The sequence below is a fragment of the Borostomias antarcticus genome, assembly GCF_949987555.1.
Source record: "Borostomias antarcticus genome assembly, chromosome: 1".
NCBI lineage: Eukaryota > Metazoa > Chordata > Actinopteri > Stomiiformes > Stomiidae > Borostomias > Borostomias antarcticus.
Genome location: NC_140234.1, coordinates 59997522 through 60022521, shown reverse-complemented (window position 1 = coordinate 60022521; position 25000 = coordinate 59997522). Strand labels below are relative to the sequence as shown.

The following is a 25000-nucleotide window of genomic DNA, read 5'->3' as shown; positions in this document are numbered from 1 at the left end:
CGGGGGCGCCGCCCGGGACGGCCAGCTCCAGGGGCGAGGTGACCCCCAGGAACGGCAGCGCCTCCTCCTTGAGGAACTGGACCCAGGTGAACAGAACCACGCAGCCCTGGTTCTCCTGCCACAGCTCGTCCAAGCGCCTGCAGAGCGAGCTCATCTGAGGGGACAACCACGACACCGGATTGGTCAGGAGTAGGGCTGGGTATCGAGTCGAATTTCAAGAATTGATTAGATTCCGATTCACAAGGTTCAGAATCGATTATCACGATTCGATTCAATATCGATTCGTTTTTTTTTTTTTAGCTGTAACCTTAATTACATGACTGCCAAGTTATGCAACACATCAATACTGGGGCTGGGTATCGATACTGATTTTCAAAAATGAATGAATGAATGAATCATTGAATGAATTAATGAACTATTTGTTCCTTCATTTATTCATTCATTCATTAAATAAAAGATCGATTTTGGGAATCATTTGATTCAGAAACGATTCAGAATGGATGAATGGATTTTTGAAACCCAGCCCTAGTCAGGAGAAGACAAGCGAGATCAACAAGGCCGCTAGCCATCAAAGAGATAAAGCCTGGGCAGGATCACTCAACCGCCTACGTAAAAGAACCAGGATGTTACCGTTAACCAAACACCACTCTGTTTATCAAGTCGCTGCTAGCGCCTAGAGGCCTTTAAGAGTTTTCCATGATTGGCATAGCAGCAGTGGTCACAGTGGGTGGACGAGCGAGCTGTCCTATCACCAGTCTCGTGAGGAGAGAGGAGAGATCCGCACACCGATATCTCCCGGTTCACTTTATTGAAAAAACGCAACGTTTCGACCCTTAGGTCTTCATCAGGTAAACTTCCTGACAGTTGCCTGAAGATGTCAAAGTTGCCTGATGAAGACCTGAGGGTCGAAACGTTGCGTTTTTTCAATAATGTGAACCGAGAGATATCAGTGTGTGGCTCTCTCCTCTCTTCTCATGTATGCACTCTCAGATCCAGCACCTGGCCTACTAAGGGTGGATGTGCGCACAGCTCTTTGGCCTTTTGTCCATCGCCGGTCTCACCTGCGCCCGTGTCAGCCATTTTGAGCTCAGAGTGAAGATTGGCGAGGAGGATGATGGGTAGTCCGCAGGAAGCTCAAAGTTGAGCACCAGAGGAGGGAGGAAGCACACATCATACTCGCTCTGCTTGTCTCCTGACAACAACAACAACAACAAACAAACATCATCTGTAGGGGTTTAAAGCGTTTGAAGGTGCTACATGTTTTATTTTTTTCTTTACATATCACTATTAGCAAACTAACATTGCCCGGACTGGGGATGTGAATATGTGCTGCATTGTGATTGGCTGTTGAGATTGGATTACATGTTTTCCTGTCTGGTCCACACTGTTTACAAAGTGCTAATTTTGATGCACATGGAAAACTTGATACACAAGATCATCGCCAACAACAACATATGTGGTGAGGAAATACTTTCGCACATTCACTTCCTCAACTATACAGATTGAATCTGGTTAATTCTCTAATATAGATATAAGAAACAATGTTGCATGTAGCCCCTTTAAAGTCAAAAGTAAATGGCCTATAAGTCAGATGCACTGGGTAAGTATGGCTGAACAGGAACCACTCACCTTTGACAACCTTGAAATGAGGAGGCAGTTCCAGGCACAGCTGGATCTCTCCTCCCTGGGCGGAGTCGGCTCGGTGGAACTCCTCCTCATCATAGATACTCGCTAAAGCAAGGAGCTCATCCTCCTGGGATTCCTGGTCCTCCGACATTTACATACCTGGGGGGGGGAGAGTCACGTGACCTGGGTCAGGAGGAGGCTAACTGTCCCCAGAAGGGAAGCAGCTTTGAGTCAAATCAAGTGAGTCCAAAGTCCTAAGATCAGTCAATCACTAAGCTAAGATCAGTCAATCACTAAGCTAAGATCAGTCAATCACTGTCCTCATCGAATAGCTATAACCCGGTGATACATACTGACAATGTCTCTTAATCCAGACTGTTTCCTGGGCCAAGCCAGACATAAACCCAGAACTAGTGGGTATGCACTGACCTGAGCTAAGCTAGCTAGCTAACAGCATTACAACAATCTCTGCTGATGCAAATCAGTGTATTACCATTTATTACTAACTACTATCCCTACCTGCCTAACATGTACTATGTACTAACTACTATACCTGCCTAATATACCTGCCTAACATTAGCCAGCTATAGTGCATAGTGTTACACAAATGTTTGTTTTTGTCATTTTGTTTCAGCATACACATTAAATAGTCATATGTTGTATTATACAACTTATTACTACTGTTAGAATAGAAGCTATATCTGCTGTGTGTAACAAAGTACAGGTAGCTACTAGCTACATTGGGATTGTTTGATTTTAATTATCAAAATGTATATAAATGTTGTAATAATATGAGCTAATTTGATTAGCTATCTATCTATCTATCTCCTCACTGCAGCCATGGCCACATACAGGCTAGCTAGTGCTAGCTAACAAACTACAACCAAGTTGTAACCCAATCATATTAAGGTTAGCACTACTAGCTAGCTGGTTATACAGGGAATATCAATATGATGTAACATTAGCTCCAGGTTGAGGTTATAGCTAGTGCTACTGTTAACTATCTTAACTTCACACTAACCTTACCTAGCTACCTAGTTAAGTTGAGTTAAGCTGAACAAGACATCGATGGAAGTAATAAGTGATGTAACGGGTTAGCAAGGTACATAATATGATATTAAAGTGATAGTGTAGAAAGCTAGCTACCTTGCCCGGAGCTGCCGCTGAACTACTGACTACTGAGACAGGGCAGCTCTGCGGGGCGGGGCCAACGCACGGTAGTGGCTAGTTCCCATCAGCGCAGAGACCGGTCAAACCCTAACCCCCAACCCTCATTCTGACCTTAAAGGAGTAGTAAAGGTTTTAAGTGTTTTAAGGTTACTTATGATCTTATACAATGGTTCAGATTAAAACGTTGACAAAACTAGCACTTTTGAGAAAATAATAATAGTGATAATTGCTCTACCACCGTTTTGGTCATACAATGGATGTGGGTGGGCACCGTGAAAAATCTTTCAAAAACATGTTAAACTCTCGATTTCAAAGACAAGAAGCTCACTGGGGGGGTAATTGGTGTCCGTTGGTGTTCTGACATCAAATTCGCCGCAAAGTATGAATCCTGTAGGGTTTTATTGATCATTTTATGAAATCCATTGACTTGTATTGACGCGACCGTTGTAGATGTGTAGATCAATCCGCAGAGGGGATTCAGGAAGCGGAACTACTTACGGTAGCTATTGTTATTAGCTGTGTTCGGAATCGCTCCCTATTCACTATATAGCGCACTATATAGGGCGTCAGCCATTTTGTTTGTAGTGTCCGAATTCTCCACGGAATTTTCGTTCCCTATATAGTCCACTATTTATTACCCACAATTCACCTTGATTTCCAGGGAACAGTGCATGTACCCTACATTTTCTCCGTTCCCTAGGTAGTTCACTACATGCTGAACCCTATATAGGGAATAGGGAGTGAGGGAACGAGGGAGCGATTCCCAACACAGCTATTGTTTATGTTGCTAGGCTACCTAGTTTGCGGAGGTTTACACACGTATGTGCTGCGACTAAATAGTTATATGCTAAATATTTTAAAAAGCCTTTCCAGATGAACTAGAATCTTACTTTATGGCGAATTATATGTCAGAACGCCAACTAACACCTCGGTGAGTTTCTTGTCTTTGAAATCGAGAGTTTAACATGTTTTTGAAAGATTTTTCACGGTGCCCATCCACATCCATTGTATGACCTAAACGGTGGTAGAGCAATTATCAGACTTTCTCAAAAGTGCTAGTTTTGTCAACGTTTTGATCTGAACCATTGTATATGATCATAAGTAACCTTAAAACAGGGCTAAACATGCATTTTCCCTTTACTACTCCTTTAACCCAACCCTTTACCTAACCCTAACCTTAACCCTAACCTTAACCTAACCCTAACCTTAACCTTAACCTTAACCTAACCCTAACCCTAACCCTAACCCTAACCCTAACCCTAACCCTAACCCTAACCCTAACCCTAACCTTAAACTCGGACCCTAAACGGCCTCCGAGTTTATGGGAACTAGCCTTTACCGATACTTCCGGTTTCCTCCTCGCGTCACGTGACAGGATCAGCCTCATACATTCCCTCTCGTCCAATCAGCGCTCGGCATCTCCACCACAATCACCGCGCAACTTCGAAAGCAAACATGTCTTCTTGGAAAAAACGACACGACTTCACCCAAGAACACAGCGATGAGACATACAACGTTTCCACCGACGTCGGAGCTCATGCCGACTCCACACGCAGCATCTCAGCCGATATCGGAGCACTTGCTGTCGACTCCACCATAACCAAAGACGGGTCTGAACAAGCAGAAGTGGAGGATGAAGAGGCACCGGTGGTCTTCCTCTGCGGGAACTGTCGGCTGCCCGTCGGGGACTCGTTCTCCTGGGCGGGGAGTGAGGAGGACCGGAACCAGATAGTACTGAAAAGTAAGTATACATCCATCATCGGTTATAGTTAGCTTCGAGTTAGTGCAAAGAGAGTGTGTGTGTGTGTGTGTGTGTGTGTGTGTGTGTGTGTGTGTGTGTGTGTGTGTGTGTGTGTGTGTGTGTAAGTACATCCATCATCAGCTATAGCAGCTTCGAGTTAGTGCAAAGAGTGTGTGTGTGTGTGTGTGTATACAGTACATCTTTGGATAGTGGTGGTCAGAACAGCAGCCATTCTAAGCTGGTGGCAGTGACACACACACACACACACACACACACACACAGATGCCATGTGATGTCAGTTAATGCAGCACTGTCAGTGAATAACTAGCACTAGCTAACACATCACTCACATCCGCTCTCTTGTGTCTGTAGGTGTCAGTGAAAATGTGTCGGTTGGTGAAGAAACACGTTTCTCTGGGATCCGGGGTGAACCAGCCTGGTATGGTACTTATAAAGGGCCCAGTTTAAAACTGTGAACTCATCATGTAAACTGAATCTTGAAAGTCTGTAACTGAATCTTTCTATGTTTGTATTTTTGTAGCCTTGTCGTCGAGCTCACCTGTCAAGGCTGCAGCTCCTCGCTGGGCATGGTGTATACGTCAACACCCAAGAAACTGGATTTCAAAAGATCCCTGTTCTACCTGGATGTAGGAGCCCTGGAGAGGTAAACGAACTGTGTTTATATGAGGTTAGGTGATAAACAACCTGCTTGACTTCATTGACATCAACTCGAAAATCATGAGGAAAAGCCCCATCCTCCCTAGTTTAAACTTACTTCTTGACGTCAAACAACAAGGTCTTTAGCTAAAGATTAAGTTTGAATTTTTGTGGAGGAACAAGAATGTTCAAAAAAAGCTTTGTGGGTGAAATCAACAGGAATATACCCCAAATTAATGTCTGTAAACCAAACTACCTGTGATTCTGTTTATCCCCTTTTGCAGCTATGTGCTGGGCTCTTCGGGCCAGCAGGTGGCGCAGTTGGACCCCAAGGAGCAGCCGGTCACACTGGAGTACAAGCAGAACGTGGAGAAACAGCTGTCCCAGGTACAGTAGCTAACTCACCACTGGCTGAGCTGTTATGAGATAATATAACATGCCGTTGCGCTCAGACTGGTGCGTAGTCCCGATAATTGCAATCGGAGTAAAGATAGATGGGGAGCGCATTCAAAGAAATGTCTTGTGTATTTTTTATTGGCACAAAACGTTTTCGGCCGTCCGGTCTTCTTCAGTGTGCGTAGAACAACGGTTTGGCTTGTGGATCTTTAATAGGCTGGTGTAGGGTGTGTTCCAACAGGTGTTGTCAATCAACAGGTAATTGCAGGCTGATGGAGAAGTCAGATGGGAGTTTTCTGGCTCCTCCCCATCCTGAGAACATCTCTTTTCATAGGAGGTGATGCATGAGCCAGTCGTACTGTGAGGGGGAATCCTCTTTCAAAGATCAATACTCTGACTCACATATATATATATATATAAAGTCCCACTGATTGTCACACCTGAGTGTGTGAAATTAGTTCTCCTCATTTGACCCATCATCCCCTGGGGGAGCGGTGAGCAGCAGCGGTGCCGCGCTCGGGAATCATCTGGTGATGTAACCCCCCAATTCCAACCCTTGATGCTGAGTGCCAAGCAGGGAGGCAATGGGTACCATTTATATAGTCTTTGGTATGACTCGGCCGGGGATCGAACTCCCGACCTCCCAGTCTCAAGGCGGACACTCTAACCACACTGTTGTCATCATGCGCTGTGCTCGATCACACCCATGAGATCAGCTGTGATGAGATCATCAACATGTGCCTGACCAAGGTCTCGCCGGGCAAACGCTGCATTAAACTACCGGTAGGATGGGAGCGTTGCTCCACTGTTCCTGTTTGATCCTCTTTATAACCTTCAACGGGAAACTTGTGAATCCTGATTGGTGGAATTGGGGTGTGGGTGTCATTGCTGGGACAGAGCAGTATTCTGCTGTGTCTGTGAACTCTGAAGGACAGTGGAGGGTGACTCGGCCACCCAGCTTAATGGCCGTCACAGAAATCCTTGAGACCAGACGATATAAAAGCAAGGACCAGACAGGTTGAGACTGATGTCATCTTGTTCTGGTCGTCCCCTCTAAGTCACTTAGCCACCACCTCTGAATCACCACCTCTAAATCGCAATGTCACTTTAATTAGAGGTCAATAATGCAATTTTCTTCAATTGTTGCTTTGTTATGTATGATTTTATTATTATATATATTTCATATCCATTAAATTGTCTGAATGAAACTAATGCAATCATAATTATATCTTTATTCCATATGTATGCTTTATATTTATAATTTTCCTTCCTAGATGATATGAGAATCATCCTGAAACACTTGTTGTTCAGTCATTAGGCCAAAAAATGTGGTCTTTCTCATTTATTGAGAAGGGCCTTTGTCTCCTTTTTTTGTACCGTGAAAAACAGCTGTAGTTTCATAGATTGACCAGTAGGTGGCGATGGTGTTTAGCATTGCCAGTCCAGCCTCACATAGTGGAACAATGGGCCTGATAAGGGTGTGTGTAGAAGAATCTGTGTGTGGTGGAAAAACATGTTTTGGTCTTGGGGTATTTAGGATTATGACTGACGGGGTAGATGTGACATGCATGTTTGCGTGGTGGCACTAGGTCATGATTATGTTGTCACGGTGTCCGGCGTGGAATCAATTTAAGATGTTTGTGATTTTTTTTTAGTAGATAATAACAATGACAGGTTTAACTCGTATCTTTGCAACGCTGCCAATCGGGGAAAACATCCTCCATCCATTCATTCATTCATTCATTCATGTTCCTGGAGTCTGCATCTGTGGGCGACCAGGCTAATAACTTCTCAAGCGCTTACTTAAATACATCTCCTAACGTTCCAGGCCTTCATGTGTTCAGGAATGAGTTTGATTGTTATCTTCACCGTTGCTGCTTTAGGTTTGGTTTTACAATCCTGCGTTTGGAGTCGTTGTTTGGCTCTTTTGTTGGTTGAACAGGTCTAGAGGCACTGATGGGCCTTTTCCACCAAGAGGGAACCGGTTCAGTGCCGGTTCCAGAACCTAATTTTGAATGGTTCCGAGCATTTCGACCAAAAAGAAATGAGTTTGGGAACCCGAAAGCTGGTTCAGAACCGGCACCACAAAAAAGTTTTTCAGTGTGAACCGTGACGGCATCATGGGCGTGGGCTGACGTACAACGGTCCGGCTCACAACTGGTGGAAACGTGGGCCCGTTCTCTGGACAGAACCAAGGATCCAGGGATTTTGAAACGAACCGGTTCACGAAGCAGAGTTCTTTTGGTGGAAAAGGCCTCTGAGGGTCACTGTAGGACTGACTGAGTCCTGCTGGCCACTGGCCTCCTGGTCTGACCAGCGCAGATCTGTGGAGACACGGATAGGATTCAGTGTTTACTAGGGATGTTAATAGTTCGACTATCGATTAATTGCCGATAAGAATTTACTCGAGTAAGATTTGGTTACTCGATGAATTGCTTGTTAATGGAACAGAACTTTTTTGGGGGGAACAAACATCATCGGGAGTTGCGTGGAATGTAATCATGATTTAAGGTCTGAATGTGATCATGATTTAAGGTCTGAATGTAATCATGATTTAAGGTCTGAATGTGATCATGATTTAAGGTCTGAATGTAATCATGATTTAAGGTCTGAATGTGATCATGATTTAAGGTCTGACTGCACATGAGGGCGTCACGCCATGTAGTGAAGGATAATTGGGATGCCGGGAAAATTTCAACGACACAAAAATGAAGCGAGCAAAGTGCAGTCCAGCGCGGGACATTCTTATCAATTAAATCGACTACTGTTTGTTAAGGTGAACAGTTATCAATTAATGAAATTCCTTGAAATTCGCAACCCTAGTGCTTACGTGATGATGTCATGGTTTCATCCTGACCGACCAGGCGTCGTCGGGGGTCCCTGGAGCGCTCTGCTGGCGTTAGAAGCCTCTGATTGGATAACGAGGGGGGAACCACAGCTTACCATAACAGGATGTAGCCTTCCTGCACAGAAGCTGTAGGTTATTGTTTAAACGTGGTTGGTCAGTGGCCTCAGCTGTCATGGCTGTGTTCTCCCTGCTCCCTGTAGGGGACCAGACTAGGTCTTATCTGGTGATATTGGTCAGTAGCCTCAGCTGTCATGGCGGTGTTCTCCCTGCCCGGTAGGGGACCAGACTGGGTCTTATCTGGTGATATTGCCGGCGTGGGGGTGATTAGATATGCAGACAGAGGGGCTGTCTAGCCACAGCTCCACCCTGACTCCATCCTGCTGCTAATGGATTCTGTCTGTCTGTCCGACTCTCAAGATGCTTGTTTGAGTTTTCCGCCATTCCCACTTAATGACCTGGCTCTCCTTCTCTTTCTCCTTAATGACCGGTGTCTCCTTCCCTCTCTCCTCCTCACCCTCCTGCCCCTCCTCTCTCCTCCCCCTCCTCTCTCCTCCACCTCCTCCTTCCTCCTCCCTCTCTCTCCTGCCCCTCCTCTCTCCTCCACCTCCTCCTTCCTCCTCCCTCTCTCTCCTCCCTCTCTCTCCTCCCCTCCTCTCCTGCCCCTCCCTCTCCTCTCTCCTCCACTTCCTCCTCCTCTCTTCCCTCTCGTCTCTCTCCTCCCCTCCTCTCCTGCCCCTCCTCTCCTCTCTCCTGCCCCTCCTCTCCCCTCCCTCTCCTCTCTCCTGCCCATCCTCTCTCCTCTCCTCTCCTCTCCTCCTCTCCCCTCCCTCTCCTCTCCTCTCTCCCCAGATCCAGGATCTGATGGTGACCATGGGTCAGAGGCTTCTGGAGGTCGAGGCTGAACTGGATCGTAGACACAGCGATGAGATGAGGAACAGTGATGTTACGCCTTAGAACACACACACACGCACACACATGCACACACACACACACACACCCATTCTCCTACAAGGACGAGGACACTGCGTTATTTCACCTCAATTAATCCTCTCCTACCCCTCCCTACCCCTCCCACCTCTCCTACCCTCCCTACCCCTCCCACTTCTCCTACCCTCCCTACCGTCCCACTCCTCCCTACCTCTCCTACCCCGCCCTTGTCTCACCTTGCCCCCCCCCCCCCCCCCCTGATCTGATCAGGCTGTGTGTTCTGGTCATCAGTCATCACTGTCACCTGTCTGCCACCTTAATACATACATTCATAAATAATAAATAAGGTGTCCCTTGGCAAATAAACCTGACTTTGACTTTGGTTAAGGTGGTCAGTTAATTAATCATCCACGCAGGCTTATTGATCCGGCCTCGTGAGGCCAAAACATCCTAGTTGAAATTCCTCTCGTCAAACCGACTCTCTTGCAGAAGGAGGGGGTGGCGTTTATTTCACTAGTCGCAGGTGTGTCTGTCTCTGTGAAGACTTACAGATGTAAGGGTCCCACTGAGCAAAGACACGTCTAAAAGACGTCTTTTAGATGTATTTTTCGTCTTTTTCGGACGTCCAAAGACATCCAATTAGGAGCCAGAATGAACGGTTTTTTTAGACGTTCAGATATTGGACCCGTTCTGCATGTCCACAGACGTCTTAGAGGGGTCCAAGCCAGACGTGTGAATATTGAGGGGTCCAGCAGACGTACAAATGGGGTTCAGGACCGACGGACGTTATTAAGACATGATCTGAACGTCTCCCTGACGTTGTGTGTTTGCTGGGGTGGAGACCGACTGACCCTAGTCTACACTGTGGTGCGGCTCCTTGCTATCGCTCTACGTTGGATGGTCTTCCCAGACTGCGCTGGGAAAATGGATGTTTGTTGTGAGAGAAAAAGCACAGAACAAAGCGCCTTCATATCTAGACGAATTAGAAATGGCAGAAATATGTCAATTTTTTATTTTTTATTTTAACTATGAATTCGATTAAATTATTCATTCATGAATTAATTCAGCCTTTATTTATTCATAAAGTCTCTGAGGTCTGGAGTAAAACATAGCAAAACATTTACATTCCTCCATTTAAAAAAAATCTGTTGTTTCGACTTCTCAGTGGATCATCTGTCCTTACTGCTTTCCACTCATTAAAATGATCCCCAGGATTTGATTCAAACAGCCAGTTTGGGAGGGAGTCAGGGTTTGGGTGGCGTTGTTGTTGTTGATGTATGAAGGTGAGGTTTGTTTACCGACCGACTGGCCTCAAATGTGCCTAGCAACACTTCCTGAGAGGGCGGGAAAGCCCGCCGCCACACAGCCCACCCTGGAGCCACGGGCCTCCCTCAACGCCGCTCCGCCACGAGGCATCAGCGCGCGGCCAGGACAACACAGGACGGCCAACCAGCACGCTGTATCCAAGGGTAGGTTGCGATAGCAACAAAGAGCACATGTTAACGGGAGTGCCTGTTGCCATCTCGTCACGGTGTTCACGAGACGAGCAGCCAGCCAGCCAGCTCGCGCGCCTGCGCGCCTGTCATCTTCCGTTAGCCCTCCCCTCGCGCTCCTATGGGCAGAGGGGGAGGAGTCTGTTCTCGTAGTCCGCCCCCCTCCTCCCGCTCATTATCTCAGTGTGTAAGGATGTTGTTCTCTTTCTCCTCCCTCCCTCCCCTCCTCCCTCTCTCTCATGCTCTCATCCCTCAATCGCTGGAGGAAAAAAAAAAAAAGGAGCCAGCCGGCAGCGTGGTCTTTGTTGTCGGCAGGGGGTCTTTTACCGTGTGTCTGTTCCCCCAGTAAGGGATGAGCAGTCTGGGTTCAGACGGTCGGGACCAGATGTGTTGACCCCCGTGTCCGGCTCTGAGTCTGACCAGAGAGAAAGAGGCTACGTCCCTGTTTGTTTGTTTGTTAGTGAGGATTTAAAGGTGAGGATTTAAAGGTGATGATCTCAGTGTCAGGAGCACATGTTGAGAGGATGAGTGTCCCGAGGATGAGTGTGATGAGTTCATTTCAGCCGTTATTTATAGAGGTCGTGTTGGTGCGTTGCTGTGAGCCGTTAAGACGGCAGTTTCTGCCCTCATCCACCCCCGCACACACGCACACACACACACACACACACACACACACACACAGGAGGAGTGTTCAGGGACGGGGGGTGAGTGTCTGGTGCCTGTAGCCACCCCTCATCCCCTCCTCTCACCTTCCGAAGCAACACGGAAGCAATGTTGCCATGGAGGCAATGAAGCATCGTCTCCCAATCAGCCAATCACAGCCTTTCCTGTATGAAGCACTTGACCAATCGCTGCGAGGGCCGACGCTGCAGTTGCCACGGACGCTGTGCTGCTATTGGCTGTGCTGTTCTCTTTGATTGGATTCCTGGTCTTGTTTTTGAGGAGGAATATCTAAGGGAGGGAGAGACAGCCACCTGTGTGGAAAAACAAAAAAGCTGTTCTTCAATATTGTGGAAAAAACAATTAGCATTTTTTGTAGAAATCTATGCTGTATATATAAATACATATTCTAGTGTGTGATGGGTCGTATGTATCAGATCTTGTGGTTTGTGTTTAATATAAAGTGATAATAAATCAGTCCTTTGTCTCTTGGGCTCCAGGCGTCTGTGGAATTGAACGTGTCAGAATATGTATTTTCTTCTTTGTCCTACAGCGGACGGTGGCCTGGAAGGGATGAGCTTAGGAAGATGTTTTCTGCCAGCTGTCTTTTGGGGTTAAATGGGGTTTCTGTCATGTAAAGCACTCTGTGATATTTATGAATGCTTTTATTTTTTTGAATGGGACAAGCTGTTGAATATGTTATAGATAGATAGATACTGTAGATAGACGGACCGATACGATAGATAGGTAGATAGATTATATTATTATTATTATTATCCCCAAGGGGGTCTATTGTGTTACACCAGTAAGGATGACAAAAGAGGCACATTCGAAATTACCGTAGGTACACAGAATATATAAAATATTCAGAAATATACAACAAAAGTCCAAGATAAAGCTGTATAAGAGTCCAATACCTACAATGTCAGACCAATCAAATCTGCTCTGGTTCTTGTCCAGTATTTGTCTGATTCCTTTTGTCCAATCTGTGTCAGTCACCTCTGACCTCTGCCTTCTGCCTTCTTTGAACAAAACAAACCAACTAGTGATCATCCCACCCCGACAAAACAACAGTTGAATTTCAAAACCTAAATCTTGTGATTATCCAAAGCTTACTGTTGATTAGAGTCTCACACACACACACACACCAGCTCTCTTGGTGTGTGATGTGTCAGTGAGTTAATCATCTCTTCTGGAGACGACTGGGGCGCTTGATCCCGTCTACTGAGCTGACCTGCTTTTCCTGGAGATCAGATCTCATTTGGGCTCTAGTTCATTAGGACTGTCTGTCCTCTGTCTCTAGTTCATTAGGACTGTCTGTCCTCTGTCTCTAGTTCATTAGGACTGTCTGTCCCCTGTCTCTAGTTCATTAGGACTGTCTGTCCTCTGTCTCTAGTTCATTAGGACTGTCTGTCCTCTGTCTCTAGTTCATTAGGACTGTCTGTCCTCTGTCTCTAGTTCATTAGGACTGTCTGTCCTCTGTCTCTAGTTCATTAGGACTGTCTGTCCCCTGTCTCTAGTTCATTAGGACTGTCTGTCCTCTGTCTCTAGTTCATTAGGACTGTCTGTCCCCTGTCTCTAGTTCATTAGGACTGTCTGTCCCCTGTCTCTAGTTCATTAGGACTGTCTGTCCCCTGTCTCTAGTTCATTAGGACTGTCTGTCCCCTGTCTCTAGTCCATTAGGACTGTCTGTCCCCTGTCTCTAGTTCATTAGGACTGTCTGTCCTCTGTCTCTGGTTCATTAGGACTGTCTGTCCTCTGTCCCCTAGTTCATTAGGACTGTCTGTCCTCTGTCTCTAGTTCATTAGGACTGTCTGTCCCCTGTCTCTGGTTCATTAGGACTGTCTGTCCCCTGTCTCTAGTTCATTAGGACTGTGTCCCCTGTCTCTAGTTCATTAGGACTGTCTGTCCCCTGTCTCTAGTTCATTAGACTGTCTGTCCTCTGTCTCTAGTTCATTAGGACTGTCTGTCCCCTGTCCCCTAGTTCATTAGGACTGTCTGTCCTCTGTCTCTAGTTCATTAGGACTGTCTGTCCTCTGTCTCTAGTTCATTAGGACTGTCTGTCCCCTAGTTCATTAGGACTGTCTGTCCCCTGTCTCTAGTTCATTAGGACTGTCTGTCCCCTGTCTCTAGTTCATTAGGACTGTCTGTCCCCTAGTTCATTAGGACTGTCTGTCCCCTGTCTCTAGTTCATTAGGACTGTCTGTCCCCTGTCTCTAGTTCACTAGGACTGTCTGTCCTCTGTCTCTGGTTCATTAGGACTGTCTGTCCCCTGTCTCATGCGTGTCTCAGAGCCTACTGTCTCTAGTTCATTAGGACTGTCTGTCCCCTGTCTCTAGTTCATTAGGACTGTCTGTCCTCTGTCTCTAGTTCATTAGGACTGTCTGTCCTCTGTCTCTAGTTCATTAGGACTGTCTGTCCCCTGTCTCATGCGTGTCTCAGAGCCTACTGTCTCTAGTTCATTAGGACTGTCTGTCCCCTGTCTCTAGTTCATTAGGACTGTCTGTCCCCTGTCTCTAGTTCATTAGGACTGTCTGTCCTCTGTCTCATGCGTGTCTCAGAGCCTACTGTCTCTAGCTCTCTCCTTCTCTCGCTCTATCATCTCTGTCTCTCTATCAGCTCCCTGAGGTCTGTGTGTGTGAGAGTGAGTGTGTGTGTGTGTGTGTGAGTGAGTGAGTGAGTGAGTGTGTGTGTGTGTGTGTGGGTGAGTGAGTGAGTGAGTGTGTGAGTGAGTGAGTGAGTGTGTGTGTGTGTGTGTGTGTGTGTGTGTGTGTGTGTGTGTGTGTGTGTGTGTGTGTGTGTGTGTGTGAGTGTGTGTGCGTGTGTGTGTGTGTGGGTGCACATGTGCGTGTGAGAGATAGAGAGACAGATAGAAACAGGCCTAAAGCAGGGTCAGTGTGGTTGTGGTCCAAGCCTGAGCAGCCTGGTGGAGGTGAGAGGTAGTTCCCAAGGAAGTGGTCCGTCATGCTGTAGGAACGTCCACTCACATCCCTCCACCCCATCCCACGCCCGGACCACACTGTCCACTCACATCCCTCCACCCCATCCCACGCCCGGACCACACTGTCCACTCACATCCCTCCACCCCGTCCAACGCCCGGACCACACTGTCCACTCACAGCGAGCCCACAGGACAGACGCACATGTCGTTTTGTTTGTTTGTAGCTGGACAGTTGAGCTGCTGATGATGAGAGGTTGACCCGGGAGAAACTGGACATCTCTCTGCAACCGGAACCTGCCATGTCTTCCTGACTGTCTGTCTCCCTGGCTAACCGTCTGTCTCCCTGGCTAACTGTCTGTCTCCCTGACTGGCTGTCTGTCTCCCTGACTGGCTGTCTCCCTGGCTAACTGTCTGTCTGCCTGGCTAACTGTCTGTCTCCCTGGCTGGCTGTCTGTCTCCCTGGCTAACTGTCTGTCTCCCTGGCTAACTGTCTCCCTGGCTAACTGTCTGTCTCCCTGGCTAACTGTCTGTCTCCCTGGCTGTCTGTCTCCCTGGCTAACTGTCTGCCTGGCTAACTGTCTGTCTGCCTGGCTAACTGTCTGTCTCCCTGGCTGTCTGTCTCCCTGGCTAACTGTCTGTCTGCCTGGCTAACTGTCTGTCTGCCTGGCTAACTGTCTGTCTCCCTGGCTAACTGTCTGTCTCCCTGGCTAACTGTCTGTCTCCCTGGCTAACTGTCTGTCTCCCTGGCTAACTGTCTGTCTCCCTGGCTAACTGTCTGTCTGCCTGGCTAACTGTCTGTCTCCCTGGCTAACTGTCTGTCTCCCTGGCTAACTCTGTCTCCCTGGCTAACTGTCTGTCTCCTTGGTAAACAAAGAGCTCTAATGAACCAGAACTGTCCTACGGCTCTATCAGCTTAGCCACGCACATTTAATCGGGGAGCCCTCTTTTGGCTGTGTGTGTGTGTGTGTGTGTGTGTGTGTGTGTGTGTGTGTGTGTGTGACATTTGGGACCCCCCTTCTTTGTCTCTCCGGAGGGAGAAGGGACCCGGGTGCCACAGCTGAGTGAATTTAGTGTGTGTGTGTGTGTGTGTGTGTGTGACACCAAAAGGTCATTCAGCTGTTGTAGGGATTTCACGACCACCACAGGTGCCTCGTGGGAAATGAATATGGCATGTGAATGTAGCAGCAACAGTTGGGGGCGAGGTCCTTCAGGCTTATCCCAGAACCCCTCAACCATCAGAGACATTTCACCCCTTATTCATTCTGAGATTTTAATTCACCAGAAAACTATATACTTGATTAACTATCAACGTATCAATCATGTTTAAGAAATAATTCATTCATGCAATATACACACACACACACACACACACACACACAGCAACATCAGGAATGCTCTCAAACAGTGACCATGTGTGTTAGAAGGACCAGAGACACAGTGGATTCAGTATAAATATTTAAAATATTTTATACAACATAAAAATCTCTTGACACACAAGCGAAGCCATCCGTTAGAAAAACGTACAAAAGAGTTGTCAGCCCCCTTCTCAATCTCCGTATCAACCAAAAAAACTACAAATACATTATTTCCAAAGACAATACTATTTCAATTCTAACACACATTGCATGCAAGATTTCAGTCTGACAGAAAGACATTCTATCTCAACAGTGAGTAGCCTTAGTATGCGAGTGTGAAGGAAATGCATGAGTAGATACAATCTGGTGGATCGACTAGTTACTGGCATGTTCTGTGAAAATGTTGCAGCTGGTCCGAACGAACACATTATTGAATGAGAATACGAGAAACGGTGTGAATAAAAGCACTGGGGATTGAACTGTACAAGAACAATGTCACGTTACAAAACTCCCGTTCTTGGCAATATTGGTCAGGCGGTAAACGCTGTACAAACTACAGCATCACTTCAGAGAGAATGAAATCAATCGCTTTCTCTGTGGATGTTTTTACTGACGACAGTCATGGTTCCCTTTGTCACCGCCTCACCCCGGGGCACTGCTGATAAGATTTACAGCTCGTTTACTCCTCCGTCTATCAGGGCACACGGGGCCTTGACTGATTTATCTTACGTGTAACTGAGACCTGACTATAAAACCTCTAGTAGCAGTTACACAGTAGGAATATTATGCAATCTGCTGGCTTTGGGGCGTAGATTATAGGTTAGATAAGCTGGAACCTGTGATTCTTGAGTAACAATCATGTGTCAATGTTGGTCTTACAGCCAGAAGCCTGCATCGGAGTTTGGTGGAAATCTAGAGTTGAGATTGAAATGGATTTAAACTCTACAAACGCTGATTTGACTGGGCAACAGTGATGGACTGACAGGTGTTGGGTTTGTTGACAACCGCCACTAGGTGGTAAAGTCCACACACACACACACGCACACACACACACACACACATCAAAATCACACTGGAAAGACAGCACAAGACTACAGTGAGGTAACAATCAGAGGTATTGTAAATGTCGGACCCTGGTGTTACAGTATAGATTTGGTTTAGTGCACTAAGGGGAGGGGCTTAGCCGCGCCCTGTAGACGACATTCTGGGTATGGAGCCAACGGAGGTCCATCAACAAATGTTCTTGACCAAGAGGCGGCCATCTTGGCTAGTGGCACTGTGTCAGGCTCACTTTCTCATCAGAGTGAGTAATATTACATAAGAGGGATCTATATTACAGCGTTCTGTAGAGTGTGTGTGAGAGCGAGTGTGTGTGTGTGTGTGCGTGTGTGTGTGTGTGTGTTCTGAGCCTCCTATAACATGATGTTCTGGAGGACTTGCCGTCTTCATGCGGTATGTGGGGCATCCTGGTGATCCATCTCTACCCCCCCCCCTCTCTCACCATCGCTCCACTCTCTGGTCTGCATCACCGACCAGGTCACACGGGGCAGCAGCTCTGATTGGACACCACTCAGACATGGCCCCTCCCACTCCACCCTACCGATTTTTGGTGTTTCAATCGAAGCCTACAGATACTCAGCCTACAGTCACTATGAACGAGAAGGTGACTCAGATAGAGCGGTCATGGTGATTGGTTGAATAGAAGTTCAGAAGGCCGTTCAGGTGGACTACTCCGCCCTACAAAGATTAAGAAATCGTGGTCCAAATCAGACTTAATCGCTGTTGTTGTTTTTTTACCCAGCATGCCTCAGCAGAGGGTCTTGAGCGCCCCCGAGGCACAGAGCAGCGTCTGCATGGGGTAAGGGGGCGGAGACACCACCTCCTCCAGCACCTGCTCCGCCCTGAAGTTGAACGGCTGCACCTTCTTCTTCAGGATCTGCCCGATCCCCATGGAGGGGAACTTGGCGCGGTGTTGCGGGCTGTCGGGATCGCTGCCCCCCGCGTTGGCCGGCGGGCTGAACGCCGAGCAGGGGCTGAGGGGGCTGAACGCCGACTTCGGGGGGCTGAAGGCGGAGCCTCCCGGGGGGCTGCCCACCAGGCTGGGGGGGCTGCCGCTGGCGTCCGACCAGTCCGAGGTGGAGGTGCTCTTCTTGGGCTGGGGGTTGACGATGAGCACGGGGGGGCTGGGGATGGTGGCCTTCTTCAGGTAGGAGGAGTCGGGGTGGAAGGCGGAGACGTGGCGGGGAGGGGAGAACGTGCCGTTGGTCAGCTTGTACCACGGCGTGGACGGGGTGTCCTCGACCGGCTGGGCTTTGGCCAGGGAGTCGTACGAGTGCATGCCGATGGGCGAGGGGGCGGGCGGGGCCGGGACGGAGTGCTCCGGGCTGGGATTGGCCGGCTGGAGGGTTCCGAGGCGGCGGATTGGCTTCCTGGCGTGAGGGAAGAGGGGGTGGATCTCCAGGTATTCCATGGAGGAGGACGCCACGGTGCCAGAGGGAGCCAGAGGAGAGTTGCGATGGCCGCCGGTCATCGCCCGGAGAAGACCTGGGTGAGAGGGAGAGAAAGGGTCAACCGTGACCAGTCAACACCAGGACAGATATCTGACTGACCCACGGTTCAGCTGGCTGGCTGGATAAAACCCTTCATGCGCTCATGTCATCATCATCATCATCATCATCAAAAGTTTATTTGGACAGGACAATGTGCACGTACATAAAATGTTCAGGAGCATTAAAATGGGTTCACCAGATTTAGCTCAGAGCTACATTCCATCTGTAGTCCTACATGAAAACAAATAACAATAAAATCAACTAACTGACAACACACAAGAATACAAATTGTGTATCCATCCATCCCTCCCTCCCTCCCTCCCTCCCTCCCTCCCTCCATCCATCCATGTGGGCGCACATGTTGTACCTCTGACCACTGGGCTTTTTTATTGAAAGCCCCCAAAATAATGTGTCCCCTCCCTCAGTGTTGACTGTGTCCCCTCCCTCAGTGCTGACTGTGTCCCCTCCCTCAGTGTTGGGACTGTGTCCCCTCCCTCAGTGCTGACTGTGTCCCCTCCCTCAGTGTTGGGACTGTGTCCCCTCCCTCAGTGTGGACTGTGTCCCCTCCCTCAGTGTTGGGACTGTGTCCCCTCCCTCAGTGTTGGGACTGTGTCCCCTCCCTCAGTGTTGGGACTGTGTCCCCTCCCTCAGTGCTGACTGTGTCCCCTCCCTCAGTGTTGGGACTGTGTCCCCTCCCTCAGTGTTGGGACTGTGTCCCCTCCCTCAGTGTTGGGACTGTGTCCCCTCCCTCAGTGTTGGGACTGTGTCCCCTCCCTCAGTGTTGGGACTGTGTCCCCTCCCTCAGTGTTGGGACTGTGTCCCCTCCCTCAGTGTTGGGACTGTGTCCCCTCCCTCAGTGTTGGGACTGTGTCCCCTCCCTCAGTGCTGACTGTGTCCCCTCCCTCAGTGTTGGGACTGTGTCCCCTCCCTCAGTGTTGGGACTGTGTCCCCTCCCTCAGTGTTGGGACTGTGTCCCCTCCCTCAGTGTTGGGACTGTGTCCCCTCCCTCAGTGTTGGGACTGTGTCCCCTCCCTCAGTGTTGACTGTGTCCCCTCCCTCAGTGTTGACTGTGTCCCCTCCCTCAGTGTTGGGACTGTGTCCCTCCCTCAGTGTTGGGACTGTGTCCCCTCCCTCAGTGTTGGGACTGTGTCCCTCCCTCAGTGTTGGGACTGTGTCCCCTCCCTCAGTGTTGGGACTGTGTCCCCTCCCTCAGTGTTGGGACTGTGTCCCCTCCCTCAGTGTTGGGACTGTGTCCCCTCCCTCAGTGTTGGGACTGTGTCCCCTCCCTCAGTGTTGGGACTGTGTCCCCTCCCTCAGTGTTGGGACTGTGTCCCCTCCCTCAGTGTTGGGACTGTGTCCCCTCCCTCAGTGCTGTTGTGTTGAACGTGGTCATTCTGCGGAGAACAATAGATGTGACATCTTATCCCCAGATCTCCCATGGAGAACAATCCTGATTCTGCTAGTGTTCAGACTGGGAATAGATCTCTCTCCTCCAGTTCTCTCTCTGTCTCTCTCTCTCTCTCTCCCCCCCTCTCTCTCTGTCTCTCTCTCAGTCTCTCTCTCTGTCTCTCTCTCTCTCTCTCTCTCCCTCTCTCTCTGTCTCCCTCTCTCTCTGTCTCTCTCTCCCCCTCTCTCTCTCTCTCTCTCTCCCTCTCTCTCCCCCTCTCTCTCTCTCTCCCTCTCTCTCCCCCTCTCCCTCTCTCTCTCTCTCTCTCTCTCTCTCTCCTCTCTCTCTCTCTCTCCCTCTCTCTCTCTCTCTCTCTCTCTCTCCCTCTCTCTCTCTCTCCCTCTCTCTCTCCCTCTCTCTCTCTCTGTCTCTCCCTCTCTCTCTCCCTCTCTCTCTCTCTGTCTCTCCCTCTCTCTCTCTCTCTCTCTTCTTGTCTCACGGTCAGTTCTATTTCAGGTAAAGGGAATATCATGAAATGTAATTTTGGGGGAAAAACAGACTTGTTGTTGCTTACTTATTTACCACACAAACACACACACAAAGAGAGATGGCGACTCAGTTAAGAATAGGCGTGCGTTGAAACCGATCTTGCAGGAAACACTTGGTTCTTTGTTCCGTAAATTGAGTTGGAAGCGAGGAGGCTACATTACCCTGAAGTGGCGTGACCAGCTCGCCAAGGAACAGAACATCTCCACATATTTGGGGCGTTGGGAGCATTCATACGGAGTGAAGATGGGACTGGGACAATGATGTTCTAACTAACTAGGCCAAGGTGGAGTCATGGCTTCTTAAAGAACAGTCTGAATGAGTTGGCAAGGCTTTCATGCACAGCTGCTTCTCCATCACGTGTCGGCATTTCCAGTTGAGCTTGTACTTCCATAGCCGGTAAGACTTTATTTAAAGAGTGACATGACACAGGCATGTCAGAAGTGTTAGCTCCCTTGACGCCTGCGGATTGAGAGGCCTGGTGGGGGGAGTTTGACCACGGGGGCGGGGGGTTATGCTCAGAGCTGCATAGAGCCAACCTGAGGTCATAGTTCAGAAAATCTCCCACCTGTATGGTTATATGTGAGCGCATAACCACCCAGATGTGCTGGGCGCCAGCCTGCTCAGGGGTCACTCTGTCTGGGTGTGTGTGCGTCTGCCCCGGGGGTCAAGTCAGGGTTAAAGAGGTCATCTCCAACTTCACAGTTTAGTTTTTTGGGGGTGACACCTAGGGTGCAGGCGGTCACTTCAAAACCAAACAGTATCACTTGTGTGTTGTCTTCGCTGACAGTCTGAACATCTTTGCGGTTTCTTATCGTGTGAATTTTCTGATGTTTGCTCGCCTACGGGCAACGGTCGTGCTTGCCAGACTAGCTAGCAGCGCATGCTAACAGAGGCTCCTCCTCCAACGTTAGGTTCACCCTAACCCTGTCTGGTGGGAAAAAAAACGCTTCTGTTTGACGAGACGCAACGCTAACTGTGTGCAGCTTGGGATTTCTGCCGGGAATATTCACCACTTACACCAGGGAATTCTCCCAACTGCAAATGGGAAGGTTTTCATGAACGGGGGGGGTGTGTTGAATCGTTCTGTTACCTCAGTCAGCGCTAGGTTTCTTTAGAAGATAACGTTTGAAATGATAACTTTAAGGATAGTGAAGACAAGAGGGACAGAGCTCACGTCTTACAACAGCTGATCTCATCATAACGCGAGGCGTCCTAACGGATGACGAAGTCGTCGTGGTATCTGACCTGAGACCAGCCCTGGGCGCCGTGACCTCAGAGACACTCTCTCCTCCACTCTGATTGGCCGGGGGGCGGAAGCGGTCAGAGGTCAAACGTCAAAGTGTGACATCATCAGCGTGCGCCTCTCACCTGTGCGGTGCTTCTTCTCCTTGCTGGGCCCCTTGCTGACGGCCAGGTAGACGGGGGTCTGTTTGGGGGGGATGGTGACCTTGTCCACGTGCTTCCTCCACTGCGTCTGGAAGTACTCGCTCTTCTCCGTCTTCTTCTCCTGGAACTGCTTCTCCTGGCGGGCGGAGGACACAACCCCGTCAACGCCGCCCTTAACCCTTTCAACACCGCCCTTAACCCTGTCACCACCGCCCTTAACCCTGTCAACACCGCCCTTAACCCCGTCAACACCGCCCTTAACCCTGTCACCACCGCCCTTAACCCCGTCAACACCGCCCTTAACCCTGTTAACACCACCCTTAACCCCGTCAACACCACCCTTAACCCTGTCACCACCGCCCTTAACCCTGTCACCACCGCCCTTAACCCTGTCAACACCGCCCTTAACCCTGTCAACACCGCCCTTAACCCTGTCACCACCGCCCTTAACCCTGTCACCACCGCCCTAACCCTGTCAACACCGCCCTTAACCCTGTCAACACCACCCTAACCCTGTCAACACCGCCCTTAACCCTGTCAACACCACCCTAACCCTGTCAACACCGCCCTTAACCCTGTCAACACCACCCTAACCCTGTCAACACCGCCCTTAACCCTGTCACCACCACCCTTAACCCTGTCACCACCGCCCTTAACCCTGTCACCACCGCCCTTAACCCTGTCACCACCGCCCTTAACCCTGTCAACACCGCCCTTAACCCTGTCACCACCGCCCTTAACCCTGTCACCACCGCCCTTAACCCTGTCAACGCCACCCTCATAACCCTGTCACCACCGCCCTTAACCCTGTCACCACCGCCCTTAACCCTGTCAACACCGCCCTTAACCCTGTCAACACCGCCCTTAACCCTGTCACCACCGCCCTTAACCCTGTCACCACCGCCCTTAACCCTGTCAACACCACCCTTAACCCTGTCAACACCGCCCTTAACCCTGTCACCACCACCCTTAACCCTGTCACCACCGCCCTTAACCCTGTCAACACCACCCTTAACCCTGTCAACACCGCCCTTAACCCTGTCACCATCACCCTTAACCCTGTCAACACCGCCCTTAACCCTGTCACCACCGCCCTTAACCCTGTCACCACCACCCTTAACCCTGTCAACACCGCCCTTAACCCTGTCAACACCGCCCTTAACCCTGTCACCACCGCCCTTAACCCTGTCACCACCGCCCTTAACCCTGTCAACACCGCCCTTAACCCTGTCAACACCGCCCTTAACCCTGTCAACACCGCCCTTAACCCTGTCACCACCGCCCTTAACCCTGTCACCACCGCCCTTAACCCTGTCAACGCCACCCTCATAACCCTGTCACCACCACCCTAACCCTGTCAACACCGCCCTTAACCCTGTCACCACCGCCCTTAACCCTGTCACCACCGCCCTTAACCCTGTCACCACCGCCCTTAACCCTGTCACCACCGCCCTTAACCCTGTCAACACCACCCTTAACCCTGTCACCACCGCCCTTAACCCTGTCAACGCCACCCTCATAACCCTGTCACCACCGCCCTTAACCCTGTCAACACCGCCCTTAACCCTGTCAACACCGCCCTTAACCCTGTCACCACCGCCCTTAACCCTGTCACCACCGCCCTTAACCCTGTCACCACCATCCTCATAACCCTGTCACCACCACCCTCACCCTCATAGCCCTGTCACCACCACCCTCATAACCCTGTCACCACCGCCCTTAACCCTGTCACCACCACCCTAAAACCCCGTCACCACCGCCCTAAAATCCTGTTACCACCGCCCTTAACCCTGTCACCACCACCCTCATAACCCTGTCACCACCTCCCTCATAACCCTGTCACCACCACCCTCACCCTCATAACCCTGTCACCACCACCCTCACCCCGTCACCGCAGGCCCACTTCCTGTTTCCCAGCATGCTCTCTGTCTCATTTCCTGGTGAGGAGCGTTCGACGGCCCCTCCAGTCACCTGTGTGTGAGTGTGTGTGTGTGTGTGTGTGTGAGTGTGAGTGTGTGTGTGTGTGTGTGAGTGTGTGTGTGTGTGTGTGTGTGTGTGTGTGTGTGTGTGAGTGTGTGTGTGTGTTGTCCCTCTCCTCTCAGACATTCTTAGACGTGTTATTCTCAGGGATCTATTCAGAGCGCTGCTGTGTTCTCTGTGTCGCCAGAGAGCCTGGTTGTTGTGTTCGTACCAGAGAGCATGGTTGTTGTGTTCGTACCAGAGAGCCTGGTTGTTGTGTTCGTACCTTTGTTCGTACCAGAGAGTCTGGTTGTTGTGTTCGTACCAGAGAGCCTGGTTGTTGTGTTCGTACCAGAGAGCCTGGTTGTTGTGTTCGTACCTGTGTTCGTACCAGAGAGTCTGGTTGTTGTGTTCGTACCAGAGAGCCTGGTTGTTGTGTTCGTACCAGAGAGTCTGGTTGTTGTGTTCGTACCAGAGAGCCTGGTTGTTGTGTTCGTACCTGTGTTCGTACCAGAGAGTCTGGTTGTTGTGTTCGTACCAGAGAGCCTGGTTGTTGTGTTCGTACCAGAGAGTCTGGTTGTTGTGTTCGTACCAGAGAGTCTGGTTGTTGTGTTCGTACCAGAGAGCCTGGTTGTTGTGTTCGTACCAGAGAGTCTGGTTGTTGTGTTCGTACCAGAGAGTCTGGTTGCTGTGTTCGTACCTGTGTTGGTACCAGAGAGCCTGGTTGCTGTGTTCGTACCGTGAGCAAACAGGCCGTCTTTTTATAGCCTAGATTGAGTTAGATGCTCTTTGTGATTTCCTAGATTAGGATCAGCAGGAATGTCTGAAGGCTCATCTTGTACTACCAGTCTTAAGGCTCACCTTGTACTACTGGTCCCTGGTGCTCCTAGAGGCTCACCTGGTACTACTAGTCTTAAGGCTCACCTTGCGAGCGTGTGCGTGTGTGTGGCCTGGTTGGCTAGTGTGTGTGTGTATGTGCATGTGTGTGTGTGTGTGCGTGCGTGTGTGGCCTGGTTGGCTAGTGTGTGTGTGTGTGTGTGTGTGTGTGTGTGTGTGTGTCCTGCTCGTCCCCTCACCCGGTACTCCTTGGAGAGCCTCTTCATCTTGTTGTTGAGCAGGAAGTAGACGGCGAGGGCGTGGCAGGCGCGGTTGGTCAGCACGGCGCTCAGGACCTCGCTGTGCTTGTAGCTCATCCGCTCCGTCATGTGGAGGAGGACCATGTGGTTGATCTCCTCGATGTGGATCCTGGGGGGACGCAAGGGGTTACACACACTCTCACACTGCGTGTGTGTGCGTGTGTGTTTGTGTGTGTGTGTGTGTGTGTGTGTGTGTGTGTGTGTGTGTGTGTGTGTGGTG

General features: G+C 49.6%; 2 protein-coding genes across 2 annotated transcripts in view; both read right to left on the bottom strand.

Moving 5' to 3' along the window:
- Positions 1–2802, bottom strand: part of LOC311312894 (E3 ubiquitin-protein ligase RNF14-like) — a 17873-nt gene extending 15071 nt beyond the window's left edge. The window contains exons 1-4 of the mRNA XM_084442902.1: positions 2773–2802; positions 1630–1785; positions 1062–1192; positions 1–154 (exon numbers count right to left, since the gene is read on the bottom strand). The exon at positions 1–154 is cut by the window's left edge and continues 374 nt beyond it. Coding sequence (XP_084299028.1) covers positions 1–154; positions 1062–1192; positions 1630–1777 — 433 coding nt within the window. The 5' untranslated portion in view covers positions 1778–1785; positions 2773–2802. The remainder of the gene's footprint in view (positions 155–1061; positions 1193–1629; positions 1786–2772) is intronic.
- Positions 2803–17621: 14819 nt separating this feature from the next.
- The window catches only part of hunk (hormonally up-regulated Neu-associated kinase), a gene marked incomplete at both ends in the record, with an annotated part of 17023 nt that continues 9644 nt past the window's right edge, over positions 17622–25000 (bottom strand). The window contains 3 exon segments of the mRNA XM_084443451.1: positions 17622–18358; positions 21668–21821; positions 24721–24924. Of these exon segments, the coding sequence (XP_084299577.1) occupies positions 17622–18358; positions 21668–21821; positions 24721–24924 (1095 nt within the window).